We start from the raw sequence: 27,208 nt of genomic DNA on the forward strand, positions 1-27,208 counted from the left end.
ACAATAGCATTAAAAACAATGAAATACTTAGAAAAAATTAACCAAAGAAGTGAAAGATCTATACACTTAAAACGACAAGACTTTGGTGAAAAAAAGTTGACAAAGACACAAACAAATGGAAAGATATCCCATGTTCATGGATCAGAAGAATCAATATTGTTATAATGTCCATACTATCCAAAGCCATTTATAGATTTAATGGAATCTCTATCAAAATCCCAATGGCAGGAGGCCTGGGTGCTTCAATCAGTTAAGCGTCTGACTCTTGATTTTGGCTCAGGTCATGATCTCACAGTTTGTGGGATCGGGCCTCATTTGGGCTCTGTGCTAACAGTGTGGAGCCTGCTTGGGATTCTCTCTCTCTGTCTCTGTCTCTGTCTCTGTCTCTCTCTATGCCTCTCCCCGACTTGCTCTCTCAAAAAAAAAAAAAAAAAATCCCAATGGCATTTTTCACAGAAATAGAAAAATCAATTCTAAAATTCATCTGGAACCACAGAACACCCTGAACAGCTAAAGCAATTCTGAGAAAGGAACAATCCTGGAGGCACCATACTTCCTTCTTTCAAACTATACTACAAAGCCTTAGCAATCAAAGAGTATTGTATGGCATAAAAATAGACACATAGATTAAGGGAATAAAACTGATAGCCCCCAAATAAACTTTGCATATATAGTCAACTCATATTTGACAAGAAAGCAAAAAAAAAAAAAAAAAAAAAAAAACCAACTCAATGGGGAAAAGATAGTCTCTTCAATATATGGTGTTGAGAAAACTGAATAGCCACATGCAAAGAATGAAAATTGACCATTATCATACACATCTCACAAAAAAAAATGACTCAAAATGGATTAAAGACTTAATAACTGAAACCACAAAATCCTAGAAGAAATCATAGGAGAAAATTTCCTTGACAGTGGTCTTGGCAACAATTTTTTGGACATGATATCAAAAGCACAGGGAACAAAAGCAAAACTAAACAAGTGGGACCATATCAAACTACAAAGCTTTTGTACAGCAAAAGAAAATATCAACGAAATGAAAAACAGAATGGAAGTACTTGCAAACCATATATCTGATAAGGGATTAATATCCAAAATACATAAAGACCTCATACAACTCATAGAAGAAAAATAAACAATACAACTTTTAAATGGTCAGAGGAATTAGATGGACATTATTCCAAAGAAGACATAAAAATGGTCAACAGATTCTTGAAATGATGTCAACATCACTTATCATCAGGGAAATGCAAATGAAAGCCACATTCTCACACCTGTGAGATTGGCTATCATCAAAAAGACAAGAAATAACAACTATTCATGTGGATGTGGAGAAAAAGAAACCCTTATGCACTGTTGGTGGGGATGTAAATTGGTACAGGCTCCATGGGAACAGCATGTAAGTTCCTCAAAAAGTTAAAATAGAACTATCATAGGATCCAGCAATCCCACCTCTGGGTATTATCCAAAGGTAATGCAAACAGGATCTTGAGGAAATATCTGCATTCCTATGTTCACTGCAGCATTATTCACAATTGCCAAGATATGGAAACAATCTAAGTGTCTATCAATGAATGAATGGATAAAGAAGAGGTGAGATAGATACAGATATAGATCTATAATGAATATTATTCAGCAATGGGAAATACTGTCTTTTGCAACAACATGAATGGACCATGAGGGCATAATGCTAAGTGAAATAGCCAGACAGAGATACACAAATACTGTGTAACTTCACTTACATATAGAATCTAAAAAACTCAAACTCATAGAAACAAAGTAGAATGGTGATTGCCAGGGCCTAAGGGGTGGGGAAAATGGGAAGGTACTGATCAAAAATTACAAACTTCCAGTTACAAGATGAACAAGTTGTGGGGATCTAATGTATAACATTGTGTTTATAGTTAATGATACTGTATTATATACTTGAAAGTTGTTAAGAGAGTAGATCTTAAATGTTCTCACCACAAAAAAGAAATAATTATGGGATGCAGTTGGAGGAATTAGTTAATACTACAGTGTTAATAATTTTGCAATATATATGTATATCAAATCACCATGTTTACACCTTAAACTTACACAATATTATATGTCAATTGTATCTCAATAAATGTGGGAAAGGATACATAAAGTAGTAACGAAATTTTTGTGAACCATTTATCACTGTGAGCCATATAGCATTGTTTGAGGGTAAAATGTGGCCCATGTTCAAAATAACAGGACTGAAATAAACATTTGGAACTCAAACTATACAAAGAAATGTAGGGGTGCCCGGGTGGCTCAGTCGGTTAAGGGACCGACTTAGGCTCAGGTTGTGATCTCGCGGTTTGTGAGTTCAAGTTCTGCATAGGGCTCTGTGCTGACAGCTCAGGAGCCTGGAGCCTGCTTTGGATTCTGTGTCTCCCTCCCTCTCTGCCCCTCCCCAGCTCGTGTTCTGTCTTTCTCTGTCTCTCAAAAAAAATAAACGTTAAAAAAAAAAAAAAGAAATGTATAATGGTTGACTTATAGATAGTAGGCACTGAATGGTTAGATATTTTAAAGAAAACACAAACAAAGCAGACTGAGACCTGCTGCCTGGTCTGCACCCCTGAGCCATCCAGGCACATGGGAGAGACAGAAGTACACACAGACACAACCGAACACACTGACACAGCTGCACAGAACAATATGACAAGCTGGAAAACCAGCTCAGCTCAAGGCAGCCAGAAGGCAGGCAGTAGGCTCAGCAGACTGAGAAGTAGTGGGTCCTGCCAGGTGAGCTCTGGATCCAGTTAACCATGATATTTACTGAGTCACTCCTGTACATAGATATCGGGTGTCAGTAGACTACACTCTGGTGCCACAGTGATGTCAGCAATCCAAATGGGTCAGTATGTGGGGCGCCTGGGTGGCGCAGTCGGTTAAGCGTCTGACTTTGGCCGGGTCACGATCTCGCGGTCCGTGAGTTCGAGCCCCGCGTCAGGCTCTGGGCTGATGGCTCAGAGCCTGGAGCCTGTTTCCGATTCTGTGTCTCCTTCTCTCTCTGCCCCTCCCCCGTTCATGCTCTGTCTCTCTCTGTCCCAAAAATAAATAAACGTTGAAAAAAAAAATTAAAAAAAAACAACAACAAAACAAATGGGTCAGTATGTGACATGCAGGGACTAGCTTCCTGGGACACTAACTGGATGAGCTGCAAACATCATAAAAGTCTTTGAGGTAGTCCTGGAAGGGCTGCTGCAGACTGAGATCCCACATGACACATCCTGTGCCTCAGAGAAGAACCTGCAGTGAGGGAGGGGCTGACCCAGAAAATTCCAAGTCTCATCAGGACTTCCCAGGACATGACAAACCCCAGGGGCAAGGCTATCCCCAGACAGTTTCAAAATTCATTTATAAATGTTGTGTATGAAAACTGTATCTATAAAAATTGGGTGGAGCCTGGGGAGGGCAGGGAGAATAACAGATTGCATAAGTTCAGAAAACTCTTCCCTTATAAAACTGTTAGTAATGTTTCATAGTTACATATTTTTGAAATATATTAGTTTTATTTATTTATTTATTTATTTATTTATTTATTTATTTATTTATTTATTTAGGCTTCAGGCCCAGCATGGGGCCCAAAGTGGAGCTAGAACTCACGACCCTGAGATCAAGACCTGAGCTGGTATCAAGAGTCTGATGCTTAACCAAATGAATCATCCAGGTGCCCCAAGTTTTCCTCCTTTTTAAAAGATAGTTTCTATCTGTCCCTTGGGGACGTTTTATTTTTCCCTTCTAAGTTTACTTTGCTAGGCCACAGAAAATAATCATCACAAATTCCATTGATGTGGCATTTATTCTGAGTCCTTTTTCTTTCTTCTTTTTTTTTTTTTAATGTTTATTTTTGAGACAGAGAGACAGAGCACAAGTTGGGGAGGGGCAGAGAGAGAGGGAGACACAGAATCTGAAGCAGGCTCCAGGCTCTGAGCTGTCAGCACAAAGCCCGATGTGGGCCTCAAACCCACAGACTGCAGGGGCGCCTGGGTGGCTCAGTCGGTTAAGCCTCAGATACCTTGTCAGGCACCTTGTCAGGCAGATGTGATACAGCTGGTCTAAGATGGGGTCTGACTCAACATTTGCAATAACTCCCACATAGAGGCCCTGCTGCTGCTACAGGAACCCTCCTTTGAGGGGCACAATCCTTTCTAACTGTTTATCTTCTATGCTTTGCTTAATTTCCTGGGACTCTGACACTTCAAAGAACCAGTTCCAGCTTCAAGGCAAGCACGTTCCCTCCCACCAAACCATCACGCTATCTGAGAGACATCTGTGGACAAGCATGAGACTCTTCAAAGACAGCCTGATGGCTTCACACGAGGGAGGTACCTACCAAATAGTTTAGCCAAACCTTCATCCAAATTTTTTGAACTTGATGAAAATTCAGTATTTGAGCCTGTGGGGAAATAAACTTCATCTGTAATTAAATCTTTCATTTGATCTGCATGTATTTTTTAAAATTTATTTATTTTTGAAAGAGAGAACGTGTGTGCATGTATTCTTAAATCAATACTGCTTTGCATGGTATTTTGAGGGGAACATCATGCACTTTACCTGCTTTAGGAGAAAGAGCACCAGACTTGGGTTCTAGTCCACCTTTTGAGTGCCTTGTGACCTTGGGCAGTAAAGTTCTGTGGGATTTGGTTTTCTCATCTGAGACTGGTAGGAAAGAAGCCAGCCACAGAGGCCTGTGAGGAGGGGGTAAGATGAAATTTGCTTATGTCATCTGTAGACGGAAAAGTGCTCTCCCCTTATCGTGTCCTATTGTTATCTACTCTGAACTGCAATAAATGGCACTGGGTCCAAGCAGGGTTATGCTCAGTGCTCAGTTGTTTGTTTGTTTGTTTGTTTGTTTTGGGGGGGGGGGTGCAAAGACAGATGGACACATATATCAGTGTCTTCTCAACAAAACTTTCCCCTCCATAGGAAATGATGCCAAAAAGCAATAACTTTGACCATCTTGGAAATGGGATGCCTTCTTGTTTTGGAAAACAGAGAACAATACGACTGCATACTCAGCCCGAATCCACATTAGGGTCTATGTTTGGAGGGGCCTCAGAAGGCCTGAGGCCACCTCTACTTGACCTGTTTGAAAAACACCAGGAATTCCTGATGTTGTCACTGATGAATAAAAAAATGAAGGTATAGGGGCGCCTGGGTGGCGCAGTCGGTTAAGCGTCCGACTTCAGCCAGGTCACGATCTCGCGGTCCGGGAGTTCGAGCCCCGCGTCGGGCTCTGGGCTGATGGCTCAGAGCCTGGAGCCTGTTTCCGATTCTGTGTCTCCCTCTCTCTCTGCCCCTCCCCCATTCATGCTCTGTCTCTCTCTGTCCCAAAAATAAATAAACGTTGAAAAAAAATTTTTAAAAAAAATGAAGGTATAAATGTAAAGGCGTGGAGCCAACAATCTCCCCTAGGCCATCATGGACTGATTTCAAGACTTCTGCTGACACTCATGTGACTACATCAAGGATATGGATTAATTGTAGCTAAAAGACTGTAAAAAACTCATGGAATTTTGAACTATATTTTCAGGCTTTCCTTTATGAACATTGTGACATCTTAGTTTCTACACAAATCTTCTTGATTCTAGGTCAAGGCCAGCCCTTTATTCTGGCCTCGGGGAAGTGGCAAACCACAAAGGAAGAGAAACTTATCCCCTAACGAAGGATTTTCGGGACCATAGCACCCACCTACTCAGAGTACCTCAACATTCATAAAGTATCTGCAAGAATCTGAACTTCTTATAGCCAGTGACTATGCTGATTCTCACCTGGTTTCCTGACAGAAAATGTGCATAGCCATTGAGTAATTTGTGCACATGGCATCTTTCAACTCTACAGGAAAATTGGTAATCAGGTAGTTAATGGTGCATAGACATTACTTCAGGGTATAATGCTTTTTGGTAAATGAAAGAAGTAAAAAGTTCTCTTTTGTTGAGATATGAGTGAATCATTAAGAATAAATATGATGGAAGTGTAAGTAAGTCCATGCAGTAAAACATTTGTTCACAAAAACGCTTTGGTTTTTAAAGCACCCTGACAAGGGTGGTCACCTTCTCCCCTTTTCCCAATGTCACCCCTGACTGACAATTTGTACAATGCACCTACTGTCCTTTTTGCTTCTCTCCACAGACTCAGGATCTTTACACTGAGAGAATTTGCCAGAATGCTGTCAGCTAATTTGTTGAGTAAATAGCAAAAGTGGTTCCAAATGCAGTGAAACGTTAAAAATAGAGTATGTAGATCTAATGCTCACTTTGAAAACTCTATATTCATAAAATGTTCATAACAGCATTATATGATAGCCAAAGTGTGGAAACAACACAAATGCCCATTGAATTATAAATGGATTAACAAACTGTGGCACATCCATATAATGGAATATTATTTAGCCATAGAAAGGAATGAAATACTGATGTAGGCTACAATGCAGATGGACCGTGAAACATGTTAAGTGAAAGAAGCCAGTCACAAAATATCACATGTATGAACTATATTTGAACTATCAAGACTATTTGAACTATATTTGAACTATCAAGACTTGGAAATATCAAGACTAGACAAATCCATAGAGCAGTCAGCAGATTAGTGATTGCCAGGGTCTGTGGGAAAGAGGGAATGGGAGTGACACAACGAGTGTGATAGTACTTTTGGGGTGATGAAAATGTTCTAAAATTAGTGCTGATTCACAACTCTATGAATATACTAAAAACCACTGAATTATATACTTTAAAAGTGTAAATTTTATGATATGTGAATTATATCTCAAAAAAGCTGTCATTTAAAATGTAGTGGGGGGGGGATAGATGAAACAAGATCAGCCTAATTAGTACATAGAGGCTCATGCTAATTTTTCTACTTTTGTTTATGTTTGAAAAATTTTATAACAAAAAGCTCAATGTACATGTGGGCTACCCTCCCATAGAGGTCTTTTGAGAAAGCTTCAGTTAAGAAAAGTGTTAAAGTTACTCCCTTATGAGCAAGAGGTCCCTATGGTAGATTCAGGGAGGTAAGGAAGATAGAGGTGGGGAGAAACCCTGTGTTCACCATTCCAGAACTCATGGGAGGAAAACACCATTTCCTGCCTGATTTAGGCTCACAGTGAGTCTCTCACTTGTGTATCTGCCACTATATTTGTGACAGTACCTTCGATCAGATGGAAAGGGTAGAAGCTCTGTACCTTGCCAACAGTCCAGGAAGAGAACAAAGAAGAGGGTCTCCACTCCTGTCCTCTTTGCCATAGTCTGTACATCTCTTGAAATCCTTCAGACTTAGCAGCCTTGAGCTCCAGGATACTGTGGAACCCGATAGTCTGTGAAGTCACACCTGGAAACAAGGTAGGGGACAGTTCCACAGGGAGGGGGGCAGGGCCTGGTGTCTGTGGGCAGGGATGAAAAGGGGACACTGGCCACCCTGAAGACATCGGCTCTCCACTCACTCCCTTTGGTTCTGCAGTGCCTTCTTCCCTCCTTGTGCACTGCAGCCTGAAGATGGTAGGATACTAACCGGGATTCTAAAGTTGCATGTGACAACAAAAAAACCTAAATCAGCTTAAGTGAGGGGCACCTGGCTGGCTTGGTGGCTCAGTCAGTGGAGCATGCAACTCTTGATCTCAAGGTTGAAGGTTTAAGCCCTACATTGGATGTGGATATTACTTAAAAATTATATATATATATGGGGGCACCTGGGTGGCTCAGTCGGTTAAGCATTGGACTTTGGCTCAGGTCATGATCTTGCGGTTCGTGAGTTTGAGCCCCGAGTTGGGTTTTGTGCTGAGCGCTCAGAGCCTGGAGACTGCTTCATATTCTGTGTCTCCCTCTATCTCTGTTCCTTCCCCACTTGCACTCTCTCTATCTCTCTCTCTCAAAAATAAAGATTAAAAATACTTTTTTCATTATATATATAGCTTAGGTGAATTGGAAGTAGCTAGGGTAGCCAGAAAAATCTTGTGCTAAATCAAGATACCACATTAGGAAAGTATTGCTACTTATTGTATCATATAATATTATAACTCCGAAAATATAAACAAAGGTATAAGATGATGTGGTCACCTGTGTATCACTATTTCCCCTATTATGTTTTATAAATATTAAGCTATTTTTAAGGAAAAAAATCTTTATATTTTAGCAGTTTTAACTGCACATTTTTCCTGTATTTTTATTTTGCACTGGGTCCCACAAATTATACAGCCTGCCCTGCCCTTTAACCCTCAGGCTCATGTACCATGCAGTCTGGGAATGAAGGGATTTTTAGGGACAAAAAGTCACATAAAAAGTTATACAGTAGAATTCTGAGTGACTCAGCATATTAGTTTGTTAGGACTGCCATAAAAAATCACCACAAAATGAAAGGGGAGGGGCTTAAGCAATAGAAATCTACTGTTTTATAACTCTGGAGGCTGGAAGTCCAAGATAAGGGTGTCAGCCAGGTTGATTCTTACTGAGGCCTCCCTTCTCGGCTTGTAAATGGTTGTCTTCTCTTTATGTTTTCACATGATCTTTCCTCTGTAGGTATCTGTGTCCAAAATTTCCTCTTCCTGTAAGGATACAAGTCATACTGGCTTAAGGCCCACCTTGAGGGCTTCATTTTAACTTATTGCCTCCATAAAGACAGGCCAAATAAAGCCACATTCTGAGGCACTGAGGGTTAGGACATCAACATATAAATTTAGAGAGGGGGATACAATTCAACCTATGACAATAGGTAATGGCAGCCCATAAACCCTACTTGTCTGAAGTATCTCCACAAAAACAAAAACAGAATAAAAACAACATATAAAACAACACAAGACTCACACCCTCAGCATAACCAAAAGACAGAAAATGTCCAATTTCAAATTACCAGTAAACAGAAAAATAAACACTAACCTTGGAGTGATGTGGAAATGGAGTCCATTGGGGGCCTTTTACCAGAGAGATTTCCCACCACACTCAGAGTTAGTAGAAACCAAGGCCAGGGGAAATAGGCTAACTTTAAACTCAAGATGCACAACCACCTAACTCTTGACCCCCACTGCCCAATCCAGCGACTTTCCCCATCTCAGCAACAAATCAGTGCTTCCACATGCTCAGGCCAAAACCCAGGGTTCATCCTAGACTCCCCTTTTTCTATCTCACCACACATCCAATCCATGAGCAAATTTTCTCTGTTCAATTCTCCCACACATTCCCAAGTCTGGCCACCTTCCCCATCTCCATTGCTCCTGTGGTGGCCACATTAGCACCACTTTCCTTTCACTGCTGATGAAATTAGAAGCCAATGAAGTCCTCTTAACATTCTTCAGGCCACTGCTGAATCCCAGTGAGTCCCACTACCAGAATCTTCACCACCTCCTCTCCCATTTACCCCTTTCCTTCCCTTCCATCTGCTCACATCACCAGAGGAACAGAAGTCAGGCTGCTTTGCAACCTAAGTGCACCCTATGGCACTTACCTTTAAGTAATCATTAGATTTTCTCTGCCTCATTTTTTTTTATTCCCAGGCAGATTTGTTGAGCATCTAGGCATGAAGGAAAAACATTTATAATTATGTGGTCATCCAAGTCTAGAGCAAGAGTCAATAAACTTTTTCTATAAAAAGCCAAATAAAAGATATTTTAGGCTTGGGGTGCCTGAGTGGCTCATTTGGTTAAGCATCTGACTGTTGATTTCAGCTCAGGTCATGATCCTGCAGTTCCTGAGGTCAGGCTCTGTGCAGACAGTGTGGAGCCTGCTTGGAATTCTCTCTCTCTCTCCCTCTCTCTGTGCCCCTCCCCACCCCCCTTCTCTCTCTCTCTGGAAATAAATAAACATTTATTTTAAAAAAAGAAAACACTTGGGGCAGCTGGGTAGCTCAGTTGGTTAAGTGTCCGACTTCAGCTCAGGTCATGATCTGGCAGTTCATGGGTTTGAGCCCCATATCGGGCTCTGTGCTGACAGCTCAGAGACTAGAGCCTGTTTCAGATTCTGTGTCTCCTTCTCTCTACTCTCCACTCGTGCTCTGTCTCTCTCTCTCTCTCAAAAATAAACATTAAAAAAGTTACAAAAAAGAAAAGAAACACTGATGGTTACCACAGGGGAGATGGGTGGGGGGCTGGGTGAAATAGATGATGGGGATTAAAGAGTACACTTATACAATAATAATAATAACAGAGAAATTTTAAAAGACCTAATACAGGAAGAGACATACTATGCTTATGGATCAGAAAACATTATGTTGTTAATATCAATTACTCTCAAATTGATTGATAGATTTAATATAAAACCAATCGGGCACCTGGGTGGCTCAGTCGGTTGAGCATCCAACTTCGACTCAGATCATGATCTTGCGGTCTGTGAGTTCGAGCCCTGCATCAGGCTCTGTGCTGACAGCTCAGAGCCTGGAGCCTGCTTCAGATTCGGTGTCTCCCTCTCTCTCTGCCCCTCCCCCATTCATGCTCGCTCTCTCTCTCTCTCTCTCTCTCTCTCTCTGTCAAAAATAAATAAACATCAAAAAATTTTTCTTAACCAATCAAAATCCCACCAGGCTTCCTTGGAAAAATGGAATATCTGGGACTCCTGGATGGTGCAGTCAATTGAACAGCTGACTCTTGATCTTGGCTCAGGTAATGATCTCACAGCTTGTGAGTGCCAGCTCCCCACATCGGGCTCTGCATTGATGGTGTGAGGCCTGCTTGGGATTCTGTCTCTCCTTCTCTCTGCCCCTCACCTGCTTGTGCTCTCTCTTTCTCCAAATAAATAAACTTTAAAAATTAAAAAAAAAAAAAAAAAGAAATGGAAGAGCTAATCTTAAATTGTATGGGAATCAAAGGACCTAGAATTTTTTTTTTAATTTTTTAATGTTTATTTATTTTTGAGAGAGAGAAAGACAGAGCATGAGCCAGGGAGGCACAGAGAGAGAGGGAGACACAGAATCTGAAGCAGTCTCCAGGCTCTGAGCTGTCAGCACAGAGCCCGACGCGGGACTCGAACCCACAAACTATGAGATCATGACCTGAACCAAAGTCGGATACTTAACTAACTGAGCCACCCAGGTGCCCCAAGGACCTAGAATTTTAAGTGGTTCAAAACAACTTGAAAAAGAAGAATAAAGGACTTACATGACCTAATTTCAAGATTCATAAAACTACAGTAAATAAAAACATGCAGTATTGGCACATAGATCAATGAGCAAAATAGAAGGTCCAGAAATAAATTCATATATATAAGGTCAACTGACTAATAACAAAGATGTTAAGGCAATTCAATGGAGAAAATATATTCTTTTCAAAAAATAATATTGGAATAATCTGATAGCAATATGTGAAAAATATGAACCTCAACCCTTACCTGATGCCATGTACAAAAATTAACTCAAAATGAAACAGAGACCTAAACATAAGAGCTAAAACTTTAGAACTTCAAGAATAAAATATAAGAGAAATTCTTACTGACTTTAGGTTTGGACTTGATCAAAATAAAAAAAATATATACATTTGCTCTTTAAAAGACACTGTTACAAAAATGAAAAAGATAAGCCATACATTGGGAAACAATAATTGCAAAACATATAATCTGCAAAGGACTTGTATTTAGACTACATAAAGAACACAACTTAATAAACAGACAATCAATTTAAAAATAGGACTGGGACAAAAAGAATGAAATCTTGCCGTTTGCAACTACGTGGATGGAACTAGATAGAGGGTATTATGCTAAGCAAAATTAGTCAGTCAGAGAAAGACAAATATCATATGAGTTCATTCATATAAGGAATTTAAGATACAAAACAAATGAACATAATGGAAGGGAAGCAAAAATAATATAAAAACTGGGAGGGGGACAAAACATAAGAGACTCCTAAATACAGAAAACAAATAGAGGGTCTGAGGGGTTGTGGGAGGGGGGATGGGCTAAATGGGTAAGGGGCATTAAGGAACCTACTCCTGGAATCATTATTGTACTATATGCTAACTAACTTGGATGCAAATTTAAAAAAAAATAAATTTAAAAAAAATTTTTAAAAAATAAAAATGGGAGTTTTTCTTTACTGAAGAAGACATATGGATGACAAATGAGCACATGAAAAGATGCTCAACATTATTAGTCACTAGAAAAGTATGCATTAAAATTGTTAGGAAGGCTAAAAGTTGTGGGGTTTTTTTAATGTTTATTTTTGAGAGAGAGAGGGTGAGGGAGACAGAGAGACAGAGTGTGAGCAGGTGAGCGGCAGAGAGAGAGAGAGAGAAGACATAGGATCTGAAGCAGGCTTCAGGCTCTGAGCTATCAACACAGAGGCCAACACGGGGCTTGAACTCATGAACTGTAAGATCATAGATCATGACCTGAGACGAAGTCAGATGCCTAACCAACTGAGCCACCCAAGCACCAGGAAGGCTAAAAGTTTAAAAGACTGACAATACTTAATGTTGGTGAAGATGTAGAGAAACTGGAACTCTCTCATACACTGCTGATAAAGGTAATATTAGGCAACACTTTAGAAAATAGTATTTTCTTAAAACAGTATACACGCACTTGCTATATGATCCAGCCATTCCACTCCTAGGTATTTACCCAAGAGAAATGAAAGCATATGTCCACACAATTACGCAAGAATGGTCATAGCAGCTTTATGTACAATAAGCAAAAATAGGAAACAACCCAAATACAATAGGTGAATGGATAACAAATTGTGGTATCCATGTAATTAAACTTACTAGACAATTAAACGTAACAAACATGTTGCATGCAATAACACGAAGCAATCTCAAAATACTTATGCTGAGTGAAAGAAGTCAGACAACAAATACAGTATGAGTCCATTTATGTAGTCCAATTATATACAATTTAAAATTCCACTACAATTTACTCTATATAAAGGACACAAAAATGCTGATTCAAAGGGGCACATGCACCCCAATATTTATAGCAGCACTATCAACAATAACCAAATTATGGAAGGAGCCCAAATGTTCATGGACTGATGAATGGATAAAGAAGATATGGTATATGCATACAATGGAATCTTACTCAGCGATCAAAAAGAATGCTTGCTATTTGCAACGATGTGGATGGAACAAGGATGTATTATGCTAAGTGAAATAAGTCAGTCAGAGAAAGACAAATATATGATATCACTCATTTGTGGAATTTAAGAGGAAACAGATAAAAACAGGAAGGAAAAATAACATAAAAGGAGAGAGGGAGGCAAACCATAAGAGATTCTTAAATACAGAGAATAAACCAAGGGTTGCTTGAAGGGAGGTGTGTGGGGGATATGCTAATTAGGTGACGAGCATTAAGGAGGGCACTTGTTGGGAGGAGCACTGGGTGTCACATGTAAGTGATGAATCACTGGGTTCTACTCCTGAAACCAATACTACATGGTATGTTAACTAACTTGAATTTAAATAAATTTTTAAAAATAACAAATACATAAATATATAAATACTGTATTGTGTATAACTGTGTAATCATATACAATAGAGAATTCTAGAAAATGACAACTAACCTATAGTAGAGAAATGTCTGGCTAGTGCTTGCCTAAGGATGAAGGGGTGGGAGGGGGAGGGGAGGAAGGGATTACAAAGGTGCATGACGAGCTGTAGGGCAATGGATATCTTCATCATCCTGATTGGGGAAAATGGTTTCATGGTGAATTCATATGTCAAAACTCATCAAATTGCGCTCTTTACATACATGCAGTTTACATCATTTATATCTCAACAGAGTGTAAGAAAATGCAGTGTATAGCAAGGTGATCCTATGTTTTCGTCTGTGAAACATACAAAAACGAAACAGAATGATAGGGTTTTGATCTGAGGATGGCAAATTACACGCAGATATCTGACTCTTCAGTTCACCCCAATCTTTCATCCTAGGTCCCCAAGGAAATAGTAAGATAAGATTTTAAAAAGGAATCCAAAAGGGGAATCACTGAGGCTACAGCAAGAACCCATCCAATTTTCAGAGTTAATTTAGTTAACTGTACTTCCTTAATAGTTTTGTTTGATCACTAATTTTCCTCAAATCATTGGTGGCCACAACTCGGTATCTGTAGTAGAAGGAGGAGGTGGCATCAGGCACAGAATTCCATCCTGTCTTCCTTTTGGGGTCCATCAGGGGAGTCCTCAAAGACCCTACTCTATGGCTCCTCCACGTGTGATAAGAACTGACCTGCATTGGTAGTTTAATGTCTTTATTCATAATGTAGGTGTATGATAACAGTTACTGAAATTGAGAAGATCAAAGGAATCTAAACGCCAGGGAGACATCCAGGTGTGCAAAGGGGGAGATGCTGAGAGGAGCTAGAAGGAGCAAGGAGGGAGTGGCTGGCCCGGCAGGTCTGGGGGATTCTCTTACCCTATCAGTCTCTCCTGCCCCTCCTTCTTTTCCTTTCTCTTTGTTCCTTTCTCCCTCCAAAATAAGGTTTCTGAGCTCTTCCTCTTCATAGTTATCTCAGAGAATAATTGATGAGCCTGTCCTCTTGCCTTTGTAGCTCGGTTTGCTCTATAGTCTTCAACAACATGCACTTTTGGGGTCCTTCTTCAGCTACTCCTCCCCCACCCCTGTGGCCCCTGCTGTCCAGAGTTCATGGAGTTTATTCACAAGTAGAACCCTAGCACTTCTTTTATACATGCTCGGCTGTTTGTTATGCAGATACTTTTTCACTTCAGTTTTTCATTTCATTTAAAAAGTAATATATCTTAAAGGCAGAGGTGAAGACCAGTGGAAATAAGTCCTCACATATATGGTCAAACGATTTATTGACAAGGGTGCCAAAACCATTCAATAGGGAAAGGACAGTCTTCAATAAATGGTGCTGGGGAAACTGGACATCCACATGCAAAGGGATGAAGTTGGACCCTTATTCAACAGTATATACAAAAACTAACTCAAAATGGGTCGAAGACCTAAATATAAGAATTAAAACTATAAAATGCTTAGAGTAAAACACAGGGCTTCAGGACATGGATTTGGTGATGATTTCTCAGATATGAAACCAAAGACACAGGCAACAACATCAAAAATAGACAAATTAGACTTCATGAAAATTCAAAATTTTTGTGCATCAGAAGACACCATTAACAGAGTAAAAAGGCAACACACAAGGTGGGAGAAAATATTTGCAAATCATCTATTTGATAAGGGATTAATACTCAGAATGTATAGAGAACTAAAACTCAACAACAAATAATCAATTCAAAAATGGACAAAAAATTTGAATAGACATTGCTCCAATGAAGATATACAAATGGCCAATAAGCATATGAAAAGATGCTCAACATCACAAATCATTAGAGCAATGCAAATCAAAACTATGATGAGATACCACCTATACCCATTGTGTTGGCTACTCAAAAACAAAGACAAAAACAAAAACAAAACCAGAAAATGACAAGTGTTGATGAGAATGTAGAGAAACTGGAACCCTCTTGCATGGTTTTTAGGAATGTAAAATGGTGCAGCTGCTATGGAAAACAGCATGGCTGATCCTCAAAATATTAAAAATAGAATTACCACATGATCTGGCAATCCCATATGTGGCTATCTATGCCAAAGAATTAAAAGCAGTATTTTTACCACCCATGTTCATAGCAGTATTGTTCACAATAGCTAAGATGTGGAAGTAACCCAAGGTCTATCAAGATCTGAATAAATAAGCAAACTGTGGTATATCATACAATAGAATGTTATTCCGCCTTAAAAAAAAAAAATCCTGTCACATACTACAACAAGGATGAACCTTGAGAACATGCTAAGTAGAATAAGACAGTCACAAAAGGGTAAATATTGTAGGGTTCCACTTATATGAGGTATCTAAATGCTTAGAAACAGAGCAGTGGTTGCCATAGGCTGAGGGGAGAGGGAATGGTGAGTTAATGTCTAATGAGTACAAAGTTGCAGTTTTACAAGATGAAAAGAGTTCTGGAGATGCATGGTGGTAATACTTGCACATTATGAATGTATTTAACAACACTTAATGTACACTTAAAATTGGTTAAGATGGTAAATTTTATGTTGTATGTTTTCTCCCACAAAAAAAAGAGGAAAAAAATAATATATACATGAACAAGCTAAAAATTCAATGCCAAAAAAAAATAGTTTATAGAGTAAAAAAAAAAAAAAAGGTAATTCTCCCCTGATTTACCCACATTTACCAATGATTATATACTCTTATACATGTTATATACTCATATATAACCAATGGTTATGTACTCATATACTCTTTGGAGACTCAGACATCTAACACTCTGAGCACTGTCTGACTTTCTTTGCTTTGATTTAGCCCGGTGTGCTGATGTGTTTCATATCAAATTATATAAAACTTCCTCATTATTTTTACCGGTTGCACACTGACTCATTTTATGAATACATATCTATGGTTACATTTGCATAAAGTTCCTAAATAGGCAAAACTAACCTTTGGTGTTAGAATTCAGAAAAAGTCACCTCGAAGGAGCAGCCGGGCAGCGACTGAGAGAGGCGGTAGCTAGTCACGCTGTTTCTTAAACCCCACTATGGCTATACAAGAGTGTCCACATTGTAATAATTCATTAAAATGTGATTTCTGCACTTTCCTGTCTTCAGTGATGCTGTCTTCACTTTTACCAAATTTAATCTCACAGTTTAGTGGGAAAGGTAGCAGTAGAGGCAAATAACTATGGCTCAGTTTAGTAAATGAATTTAGGATACCTTGCACAGTTGCAGCAGTAGACCCCAGTGGGTCTGGAGGCTGCCGAAGTGCAGACCCCAGCTGTCGCTAGCTGGATAGCCCCCGGCTAGTCACAGAAGTGTGAGGCCCCTCGGTTCCCACATCTGCAAAATGGGAATAAGAATGCAGCTATCTGATAGAGTTACTGTAAGGATTTAATATAATCTGTGTAACATAGGTGGAAGTGCTCCGCAAACACATAGCAGGTGTTTGAGTAATGTCAGAATTTTAAATTTTACACGGAAAAGGATCTTCCTCAGTGCTCAGTAAAGAAATGCTTTGGGTAAAATACTTAGGGCCGGCCTCCTCAAGGGCCACGCGTTCACGAAGTAGCATGGTCTTATGTGCTGCCGCTCGGAAACGAAGTCTTCCCGGACAGGCGACACTCAGCCCCTGGACTCTGCCCAGGTCCCCTTTAAAAGCGAGCCCTGACATCATTCCACCCCCTCCCCCCACGGCGCAGCCTACCTTAGAAGCGCCCCGGCAGTACTTCCGGGCGGCCTCAATTGGCTGGTCAGCACCCGGAGGCCCCTCCCCTTTGCCCGCAACCGGCCCCGGGCGTCCACCGTCAATCCGCCCAAGTGGGAGCGATGATTGGCTGGGGGGCCCGCCCTCCAGCAAGCCCCGCGGGGCTGGCGTAGGCTGCGCGCGCTAGGTGGGAGGGGCGCGGCACCGGGTTTGGAGCTGCCGTCGTCTAGGTCCGCCCGCCCGCCCTCCCGCCCGCCTGTCCCTCCTGCAGGCCCCCTGCTGGGCAGGGCCGGCCCGGCCCGGCCATGGAGTCCTACGACATAATCGCCAACCAGCCCGTGGTCATCGATAACGTGAGGCCCGGCAGTCGGGGGGAGGGCGGGAGTCCCGCCCCCGGGGGTGCACGCGGCGGCGCCAGGAGGACCCCCTGCCCCCGCCCGTCTCCGCTAGTCCTCCGAGCGATGCCCGCCAGACACCCACTCCTGGGGCTCTCCTGTTCACCTGGCTCTGTAGCTAGGGCCATGGGGCCAGTCCCTCCACCGGCGCCGTGGAGCCCTTGCCCGAATCCTCCCCGAGCCCGGTGGGGACGTACTGGAGAGGCATGGGACCCATCTGTCTGGCTACTTGTGGTCATCGTGGGGAGTGCTGGAGTGACAGTCGAGCGGCCCAGCCAGTGCACCTGTGTCAGGCCCAGGGAGGCACCTGGACCCTTCTTGGTTGAGATGAGGGCCCCTAGTTAGGTTAGGTTAGTTTAGGACCCCAACCACTTTACCCCTTCTCGGGCTCTGGCTGCCCCTTTTAGTGGAGGAGGAGGGAAGGCATTTGCCCTTTTGCAGAGTGCTGGACTGATCTTTCAGAGAGGGTTGGCCTGGTGACCTCTACAACAGCACTTCCCAAGGGGCTGCAATTCTAAGCAGGACCTCCAGAGTGGACAGGCCCTCTTTTCCTGAGACTGGAAAGAAGAAAAAAAAAAAAATACTGGTTAAGCTCTGCCAACCATATATCCACCATCACCTGGTTGGCCACTTGGCTACTTTGACCCTCTCCTTAAGTGCTCACTGCTCTGTGCTGAGCAGAAATTCCACAGCTAGCAGGGCAGTGGAGAATTCAGGACCACTCTTTCTAGGACCCAAAGCAGTTTGGGATAATGGTTTGGAAGCTTCAGAGAAAAGTTGCCTCGCTTCCTTGTGGCCTTGTCCTTCAGCACTGGGGCTCAGCATGTTTTCAGCTGCCCTCTAAGGATTTCTGGCCTCAGAACTGTCTGATCCATGGGAAGAAAATGAAGGACAGGGATAGATGGATCTGCCTCTAGCTCGGTATCTGCCTCTGCTGTGTGAGCCTTGGAGTTTTTTATAATGACTCACTCCTCTTTCTGGGATGTGTCTCCCTCCCACATGACCCCCATGTAATCCTGAATGGCTGTCTTTTTTGGAGTACCCACGTGGGCTCCTTGATTCATAGCAGGGGGTGTTTAATAAGAAGGCTAGAACTAGGCTTGGGGGTTCCATCCAGCAGGCTACAGGATAGACTAGGCCACTTCCTTTCTTGGTGGGCAAATAATTCACTTAGGCTAACCAACAAGCTTAGGAGTTCAGAGGGCAACCTGCTTGGTCCCTCTGGGTTTCCAGCCCCTCCTCTGTAACATGAAAATGTTTATTTCTGCACTGCAGACCCTGAAGGTTGTAATGGAGATCTGTGGGAAGTAGGGTTGAGAGGCTGATTCCTTCATTAGGTGGGAGGTTTCTGGATGTCCGGTTCCCTTTAAGAGCGTAAGTCCAGTTTCCGTGCTGGAGCAGTGGCAGGACCAAATTCACCTGTAGTCTTTGGAGAAGACACTTGAGGGGAGGTGCCAGTTGTTGTATACACAATGATCTTGCCGGGTGGGTCCTGTATGTGGTCCATGGCTGTTGGGGTGGGGATGACCAGGGGCTATTGAGAAAAACTACATTTAGAGGTTGCTTCTAGCCGACTTTTAGAAGTAGCTTGTGCCACTTTGGATTCCTCCTGTCTGGAGCTGGCCCTAGAGTATGCAGAGGAGCATGTACTTCATGGTTTCTCAGTCTCTGCACTGTTGACATTCTGGGCTAGATTATTCTTGGTGTGAAGGGCTGACCTGTGTATTGTAGGATGTTTGACAGCACCCCTGGCCTCTACCCACTAGATGCCAGTAGTACCTACCCCTTTCTCTCTCCTCCCCAGTCTCCAGACATTGTTAAATTGGGGGGAAGGGGTGCAAAGTCACCCCCTAGTTGTGAATCACTGGAGTACTTGTAAATGATCATGCCCTCTTGGTGGGTCTCAGACTTGCTCCCCAGGCTGCCATGATCTGGACAGCCAGCTCTACTGCAGGGCACTGCCTTCATCTGGAGGAGCACATCAGGAGCTAAACATTGTTTTTCCTTTCAGGGTTCAGGGGTGATCAAGGCTGGCTTTGCAGGAGACCAGATTCCCAAATACTGTTTCCCAAACTAGTAAGTGTTGCTCAGGCAGCAGCCCTAACCTTTTTGTTGGATTCCAGGAAGAAAACTGGGTCTGTGTCACAGCTCTTTTTGAGACCAACTCTTGCCCCCACATATAAGGGAAAACACCCTTTGTTTTGTGTTTGTGAGGCCAGTGGTGTTAAGGGCTCTGGAAGGACAAGAGAAGTGCTCTGGGCTTCCTCTTCTTTGAAGTCTGATTTTGGTCCCTCCTTGAGCCAGGGAGGGAGGAGAAGCTACCAGCATTCCCTGGGGAACAGGGTGTGGTAGCAGCAGCAAGAATGGAAGGGTGACATCTCTGGGAGAAGGACCTAACCTCAGAGGAAAAAGAGTGGGGAGTTAATGCAAAGCCACTCCTTGCTCCCAGGAAATGTTTTTTCCAGGGCTTGTTTATTTTCCAACTGGAGAAAATAATTGGTTCCATCAAGGGGAGTCTTTCCCTGAATGGAGCAAGTGGTGGCAGGGGTAAGAGGGAGGTGAAAGCATGGAAGAAACCTGGGAGTGCTCCTTCAGCCACTCTAGTGCATTGGGAAGTTTTCCTCAGTGGGAATCTTCTCAAATCCCGGAGGTTATAGAGGGATTGGCCTAAGCGGAGGCGGTAGGGCAGGGGGGATCCTGAGGCCCCCAAAGTGGCTGGCTATACTGAGAACCCCAGGCCTGGTCAGGGGCAGGGCCAGCTTGGAGCACCCAGTAGGGCTTCAGCTTTCCTTTCTGAATTCTACCTGTGTACAATTAAAAGGCAACTTGGGTCAAATTTTGAAATTGTAGCTTATCTAGTCTTCCAAGAACTGACTCTTTATTCTGGAAGCCCTGGCAGTGGGAAGGGGCAGGATCAAATGACAGAGAGGGGTGAACAAGGGAGCCATGACCCAACTTCCTGGGACCTTGGTCTGCAGACAGTGGCAGCAGCCCTGCCCTCCTGAAATCAAGAGTGTGGGCTGAGTCATTATGGCTGCTGAAGCTGACCCACTGCCAGGGCTGGACCATGAAGGGCTGAGATTCCAGAGCTCTCAGCCCTATCTGGGAGGGAGGAGTGGGAAAAAGATACCTTTTCTCCTGACCCTGAGCATACCATCCTGCCAAGGTCTGGTCTCTAGGCCTGTGTCCCTTAGGCCTAGGTTCTGGCCTTTGCCACATGGCCACCTCTGGATACTTTAGAGTAGTTACCCTTTTGACCACAGGAGTTAGACTTTGGTTTTCCTGGACATGGACTCATCCATGCCCCCTGCCCACCTTGGTGACTCTACCTGTCCTTGCAGTGTTGGGCGCCCTAAGCACATGCGAGTGATGGCTGGAGCCCTGGAGGGGGACCTCTTCATTGGACCAAAAGCAGAGGTAACACCTGTGGAGCCTGCCTTTGCCTGGGTTTGGGGCCTTCACAGTCCTGGGAGCATTGGCTGGTGATCAGAGCTGTACCTCCCAAAAGGGCATCTGTTCTCTGGGGCCATCTGCCAAGCGTCTTCCTGGGCTCTCAAGGCTCCATCTTGGAAGTACTATGAAATGGCACGATGGTTTCTGTATGGGGGAACAGACTACTTAACGCCCTGTTTTGTGGAAGTAATTTGGAAGCTATAGAGGAAAGAATTGATTAAAAAGTGACTTAAGGGACACCTGGCTGGCTCAGTCAGTAGAGCATCTGACTCTTGATCTCAGAATCATGAGTTTGAGCCCCGTGTTAGGCATGGAACCTGCTTAAAAAGAAAAGTGATCTAAGAGTCTGGATCACTCAGATTTGATGACCGATAGAAACAAGAACTGTGGGATCACCTCTTACTCTCCATCTGGGGTGACTTGTCTAAGTACTGCATGGCCAGTTGAGGCCCCAACAGGAGGAAGCAAGTGTAGTTTAGGAGTTTAGGCACTGGAGAACATGGTTGGGGGGGTAGGGGTGTGCCTTAGCCAAGGGTACAGATAAAGGGCTCTCAGGAGATGGGGTCAGAAGGAGCCATGCCTATGGACGAGAGAGGTCAGGTGGTGTTTGGTGAGAAGGGGCACGTTTGGTAGGAAGGGAGGACACTGAAGGGCAGGTCTGTGCGGAAGATGTGAGCAGTGGCTCCAGAGCTGGGAGGAACGGTAGGCAACAGGCAACCACAGGACAGGACAGCATGGAATTGGCCATGAGGCAGCTCCTGGTGGTGGGGAAGGAAGCTGGGCAGTGTGTGAGGAGAGAAGAGGAGAGAACATATTGGCAGTGAGTAGAGAAGCCCAAGAAGCACAGCCAGGGGAGGAAGGTGAGGACTAGGATGGGAGGGAGCATATCACCACCCTCTCTCTCCCCTGCCCATTGAAGCTGGCTGGACTCTGAGGGCCTGAGAAGCTGCTGCTGGACAAATGAGCCTGTACTGGGTTTAGGACCCCACCACTGGGCATGAGGACACCCAGTCAGCAGTAGTGGTTCTCTTCAGGGCAGATGAAAGGGCAGCTTCCAGAAAAGCAGAAAGCAGTTGCTGGAGAGCAGCCTGGTGCTCCAGCTGGCCTTCCCACCCTCCTCCGCAGGAGCACCGGGGGCTGCTGGCCATCCGCTACCCCATGGAGCACGGCGTGGTGCGAGACTGGAACGACATGGAGCGCATCTGGCAGTACGTCTACTCCAAGGATCAGCTGCAGACTTTCTCTGAGGAGGTGTGGCAGCCAGCCCCTCCCACCAAGCACCACATTTTCTCACCTGTGCCCTCTCACTGCTCTGTTTCCTTTCTGGTTGGGTTTCCACGCTTCTTCTGCATGTTATTAGGGCCTGTTGCCACTTCATTTTGTGTATGTGGGTACACAGAGTCACTGGCTGCCAAGTCGAGTTTTCCGGAGGGAGCTGGATCTTTGGAAGAATAACTGATGGCAGATAATGGGATAGTGCTCTTGGGAAGGATAGCAGGCTACAGCTGCATGTGCTCATGGGAGGGTGTTTGGCTCTCTAAAAGATCCTTTTAGAGCCTAGCATGTTGTCTTTGCTCATGCCTAAACCCTGCCATCTCTTGTAGCATCCTGTTCTCCTAACGGAGGCTCCACTGAACCCGAGTAAGAACCGGGAGAAGGCAGCAGAGGTGTTCTTTGAGACCTTCAACGTGCCAGCCCTGTTTATCTCCATGCAGGCTGTGCTCAGCCTGTGAGTGCTCCCTAAGCCCTAGGGTCCCCTGAGTCCCCATCCTCCCTGTGGCCATCCTCCTGCTCATGTCTGACTTCCCTGTAGAAACAGCCCCGTGGTAACTGTTCCTTTAGGGAGTTCCTCATGTCCCTTTTTCAGACCAGATAATGCAAATGTCCCAGGGTCCCTTCCAGGGGTGAGGAGGTCCCCATGCCTCAGTGGCTGAGGTGAAGGGATGCTGACCTGGTGACAGGTATGCAACAGGACGCACGACGGGAGTGGTTTTAGACTCAGGGGACGGGGTCACTCATGCTGTCCCCATCTACGAGGGCTTTGCCATGCCGCACTCCATCATGCGGGTGGACATTGCTGGTCGTGATGTCTCCCGCTATCTCCGGCTACTGCTGCGCAAGGAAGGAGTTGACTTTCACACCTCAGCTGAGTTTGAGGTTGTCCGGACCATCAAAGAGGTGACAGAGGGCAGGAGGGTGAAGAGGCAGGCTGGGTGGGGCAATGGGCAGTGGTGGCACCAAGGTGTGAGGTTGAGCCCTGGGTGTGGGTTTCCCGGTTGCAGCCTTCTGAGCGTTGTCCCCTGCCCACCGCAGCGAGCCTGTTACCTCTCCATCAACCCTCAGAAGGATGAGGCTCTGGAGACAGAGAAGGTGCAATACACCTTGCCAGATGGCAGCATGCTCGATGTAAGTTGCCAGGTCTGGCCCTGGGTGGCAGCGGTGATGCTGGCATCTGGAGGAAGAAGGGGCCTGTCCCCCTCAATCTTGTGTTCCAAAGGTGGGGCCAGCGCGGTTCCGGGCCCCTGAGCTGCTGTTCCAGCCAGACCTGGTAGGTGATGAGAGTGAGGGGCTCCATGAGGTGCTAGCCTTTGCCATTCACAAGTCTGACATGGACCTTCGCCGGACACTGTTCGCCAACATCGTGCTTTCGGGTGGCTCCACACTTTTCAAAGGTACCACCATTTGGGAGCTGGTGATTAAGACTTAAACTGCACCCCACTCCCTAGAACCTGGGACGTGGCCCATTTTCTGTTGGCTTTTTGGTGCTCAGTTAGCATTTATTTATTTATTTGTTTGTTTATTTTAATGTTTGTTTTTGAGGGGGGTGGAGCAGGGAGAGAGGGAAACACAGAATCCGAAGCAGGCTCCAGGCTCTGAGCTGTTAGCACAGAGCCCGATTTGGGGCTCAAACCCACAAACCATGAGATCATGACCTGAGCCAAAGTCAGATGCTTAACCGACTGAGCCACCCAGATGCCCCAAGCATTTATTTTTTTAAGAGAAAGACTTAAAGTTAACTTTTATTTACTTTGTAAATAGGTGCTAAGTGTGCATAAGATCTAAAATGTGTGCGATGAAGTCTCCCTTTTCACACTGTCTTGGTCACCCTGTTCCGTCCCCTGGGAGTTATTAGTTTCTCAACTATGTGCTCAGCAGCACTGTGCATATGTAAGCAAATGTTCATTTCCCCTTGCTCCCGCTTTTATACCCATCACAACATGCTCTACAAGTTGTGCACCATGTATTTTTCATGTAGCCCCCTATCTGGAAGATCTTTCCCTGTCCATGTGAGTTCTTTCATATGGCCATGTGATAGATCACTGAATGGATGTGCCATTTACCCGTTGACCTGCTGGTGGCCTGTGAGTTCGTTGCAGTCATTTCTAATCACAGAGGTGCTACACCTGATAACCTCATATGCTGTCATTTCATGTAATAAGAATATCCCTAAAGGAGAAGTCCTAGGAGAATTGCTGAGTCAGAGGGTGGGCATATGTACTTGTTATCTAGTAGATACTGCCAAACTCTCCCCACCCCCGAGTGCCACTTATGCCCCCACCAGTTACAGAGGAGAGTCCCCCGGCACCCTCCCAATACTGTGTGTGATCTTTGCCTCTGTGATAGATAGAAATAGTAGACATTTTCTCCTGATTTGTCATTTGCCTTTGACTTTGCTTTGGGTAGATTTGGGCTGCTGGAGTGTTGGGTGAGGAAGAGCATAAGAGCTCAGCAGCCAGGCCTAGCTATGTGACTTAGGGTTCCCTCTCATGCTACCTCTCTGAGGAAGCTGGGCCCACCTTAGGCATGGTGCTGACTCTTTTCTTCCTTGGGGTGACTCACCCCCATCCTTGATCCTGGAAAGAACCACCGAAAGAGGGGCAACAGCAGCTGGGGCCGCCAGAGGTTGGAGATGGAGGTGCTAGTGGTAAGGGGGTTCAGATGTGGACTCTGGGCTCAGCCAGCCTTGTGTTCACAGGCTTCGGTGACCGATTGCTAAGTGAAGTGAAGAAGCTTGCCCCAAAGGATGTCAAAATCAAGGTGAGGTTTCAGGGAACCCCATGGGGCATGGGGATACTGGGCAACCTTGACTGGGCGAGGAAAGGTCAAATGCCACCTCTAGACACCCTCTCCCAGCTCTACCCAGCCTCCTCCCTTGCCCTGTTGGGCTGCTCCCACTACTCCCAGCTGATGCACTTGCTATCTGGCCTTGGGCCCTGGGGGAAAGGCTCCCAGGGCTGAGGTGGGGAACGGACAGTTACATTACTGCTTGTTCCCTCTAGATCTCGGCCCCTCAGGAACGGCTGTACTCCACATGGATCGGGTGAGGTGGGGTTCACGGGGAGGGCTCTGGGAGGAGACCATTGGCCCAGGCCAGGTGGAGGTGGGTGGAATTACCTCCCAGGTACAGGAAATGGAGCTCTGAGTGCCCACAAGAGGCCGATGGCCCAGCCTTTAGGTCCACAAGAGTCTATCCCTCCCTCTTCACAGTGGCTCTATCTTGGCCTCGCTGGACACTTTTAAGAAGATGTGGGTGTCCAAAAAGGAGTATGAAGAGGATGGCTCCCGTGCTATTCATCGTAAAACCTTCTAGTGCCCAAGGAGGTGTAGCATGTTGGGAGAGTAGGAGGAAAGGCGAGTCAGAGCCCTTAACCCTTTCTGGTCTGGGCTCACATCCTAGGCCTAGGGTCCCCTGCATGCCCTGAACCCTGGGCAGGTGGGGCAGCTGCGCTTCCCTGCAGCCCTCCCCCTGCAGCCCTCCCCTGCACACACACACACACACGCACACACGCACGCACTCACACATACATGGTAACATTTAGCTGCATGGATGGGAGTCAGGAGCTGGAATGAATATTAAAGTTGAGAAGCCCAGCTTTGGATTGTTCCAAGGGTCCCCCTTGGCAGGGCCTTGCTCTGACCCTCAGGCTGTATCCCTGAGCTCCAAGGCCAGATACCCAACACCCCATTTCCTTTGACAGGATCCCTCCCTGAGCCAGAGTGCCTGGATGCCTGTGTACCTAGCCTTGGGGAGTGGGGTGGGGGAGGAGTGGCCAGCAGCTCCCGGCTGGTGCATCCCTGCTTCTCATGCCACATTTAGGCATCCCTTATCCTATCACATTCAGTCCTCCTGTCTTCCTGGGTGGATGCCTTGGTGTAGGCTGAGGACTGGGCTGTCTTCCATCCATCCCCAGCCAAGGGGTCTGGCCCAGGATCAGACCCTTCGGAGCCAGGGCAGAGGATCATGGGGTTCGGGCGGCCACAGTTTATTGGTGGTCTCCCTTCAAAGCACTTCATTGACACTTCATTGACCCTCTCCTTTACCTTAGTACCTGGATGGGAAAGGGTTAATGGTCTTCATTTGTTGAGAGGAAGCCACTTAATCAGGAGTCAGACCTAGAGGGAGTGAGGGGGGCACATTTCCTTTTCCCATCTCTTCCACGAAAGAGGTTTTCATTGACCCTGTGGCCAGGACCCCCACCTCCCTCTCCCAGATATGTATAATAATTTAACACAGTTGCCTGAAAATTTTTTTGTAAATCATTATAGTAATAATTATGGAAAGGCCTAGTCCGTGTCTGTTTTCTTGTGGTTCTTTGTGTTGTTCGCTTATCTGTGTCTGGGTACTTTGAGAGAAAGGACCATCAAGAAGGCAGCATGTTATTGGCTCTAGCTCAGAAGCCTGAGGGTTTCAGTGGTTGGCGGGGCAACGTGGCACGCAAGGCCCCAGGAGGCCGGGCCCTCAACCTGGTTATAGAATTCCCCAACCTCATTACCCACTTGCCACAATCCACCCAGAGAAGCAGAGAACTTGGAAGCAGAGCACAAGGCTGCCTTCCTCAGCCTTATTCCTGGATAAGACTCATGGCAGGTGGGGCTGGTGCTCAGTGTGTCTACGCCCTGCCCATTCTGTTTGGGCACCTCTGCTGGTCAGCTCAGATATGGCTGAGGCTGACAGACCCAACAGTGATGCAGGCTCAGGGCAGGCCTCCTGGAAAGAGAGTGTTGGGGGAGGTGAAGAAGGCTGTGTTGATAATCTGAGCTCTGAAGGAAAAAGCTGAGGAAAAAGGGGGGTACAGTGAGGAATGAGAGTTCAGAGACTGTCTGCCCTTTCCTTCCTTCATCAGGGATCTGAACACCTGCAGTATGTCCAGAAGGGTGCCACAGGTTTGGGGCCATGTCTTTGCCCCCAAAACCAAATGGGTCAG

General features: G+C 45.0%; 2 protein-coding genes across 9 annotated transcripts in view; one reads left to right on the forward strand and one right to left on the reverse strand.

The window, feature by feature from the left end:
• CA3H2orf92 (chromosome A3 C2orf92 homolog) overlaps positions 1-17,258 on the reverse strand; it is a 47,447-nt gene extending 30,189 nt beyond the window's left edge. For 2 of the 8 annotated variants that reach the window (XM_047852162.1, XM_047852158.1), the window contains exons 1-5: positions 17,155-17,256; positions 16,668-16,790; positions 9,448-9,513; positions 7,196-7,341; positions 4,349-4,411 (exon numbers count right to left, since the gene is read on the reverse strand). In XM_047852162.1, the coding sequence (XP_047708118.1) occupies positions 4,349-4,411; positions 7,196-7,256 (124 nt within the window). In that variant the 5' untranslated portion in view covers positions 7,257-7,341; positions 9,448-9,513; positions 16,668-16,790; positions 17,155-17,256. Of the gene's footprint in view, positions 1-4,348; positions 4,412-7,195; positions 7,342-9,447; positions 9,514-16,667; positions 16,791-16,978; positions 17,025-17,154 lie in introns of those variants that run through there. The other 6 variants (XM_047852156.1, XM_047852154.1, XM_047852160.1 and 3 more) reach the window with 6 other exon arrangements.
• Positions 17,259-17,322: 64 nt separating this feature from the next.
• On the forward strand, positions 17,323-26,571 carry ACTR1B (actin related protein 1B). The gene is made up of 11 exons (XM_047852153.1): positions 17,323-17,507; positions 19,561-19,625; positions 20,891-20,966; positions 22,128-22,253; positions 22,607-22,731; positions 22,964-23,180; positions 23,316-23,408; positions 23,500-23,674; positions 24,979-25,040; positions 25,283-25,323; positions 25,491-26,571. Exons 1-11 carry the CDS (start codon positions 17,460-17,462, stop codon positions 25,591-25,593), a joined length of 1,131 nt encoding a protein of 376 aa, XP_047708109.1. The 5' UTR covers positions 17,323-17,459; the 3' UTR covers positions 25,594-26,571.
• Positions 26,572-27,208: the final 637 nt, after the last annotated feature.

This window comes from Prionailurus viverrinus, chromosome A3 (genome assembly GCF_022837055.1).
Source record: "Prionailurus viverrinus isolate Anna chromosome A3, UM_Priviv_1.0, whole genome shotgun sequence".
NCBI classification, from domain to species: domain Eukaryota; kingdom Metazoa; phylum Chordata; class Mammalia; order Carnivora; family Felidae; genus Prionailurus; species Prionailurus viverrinus.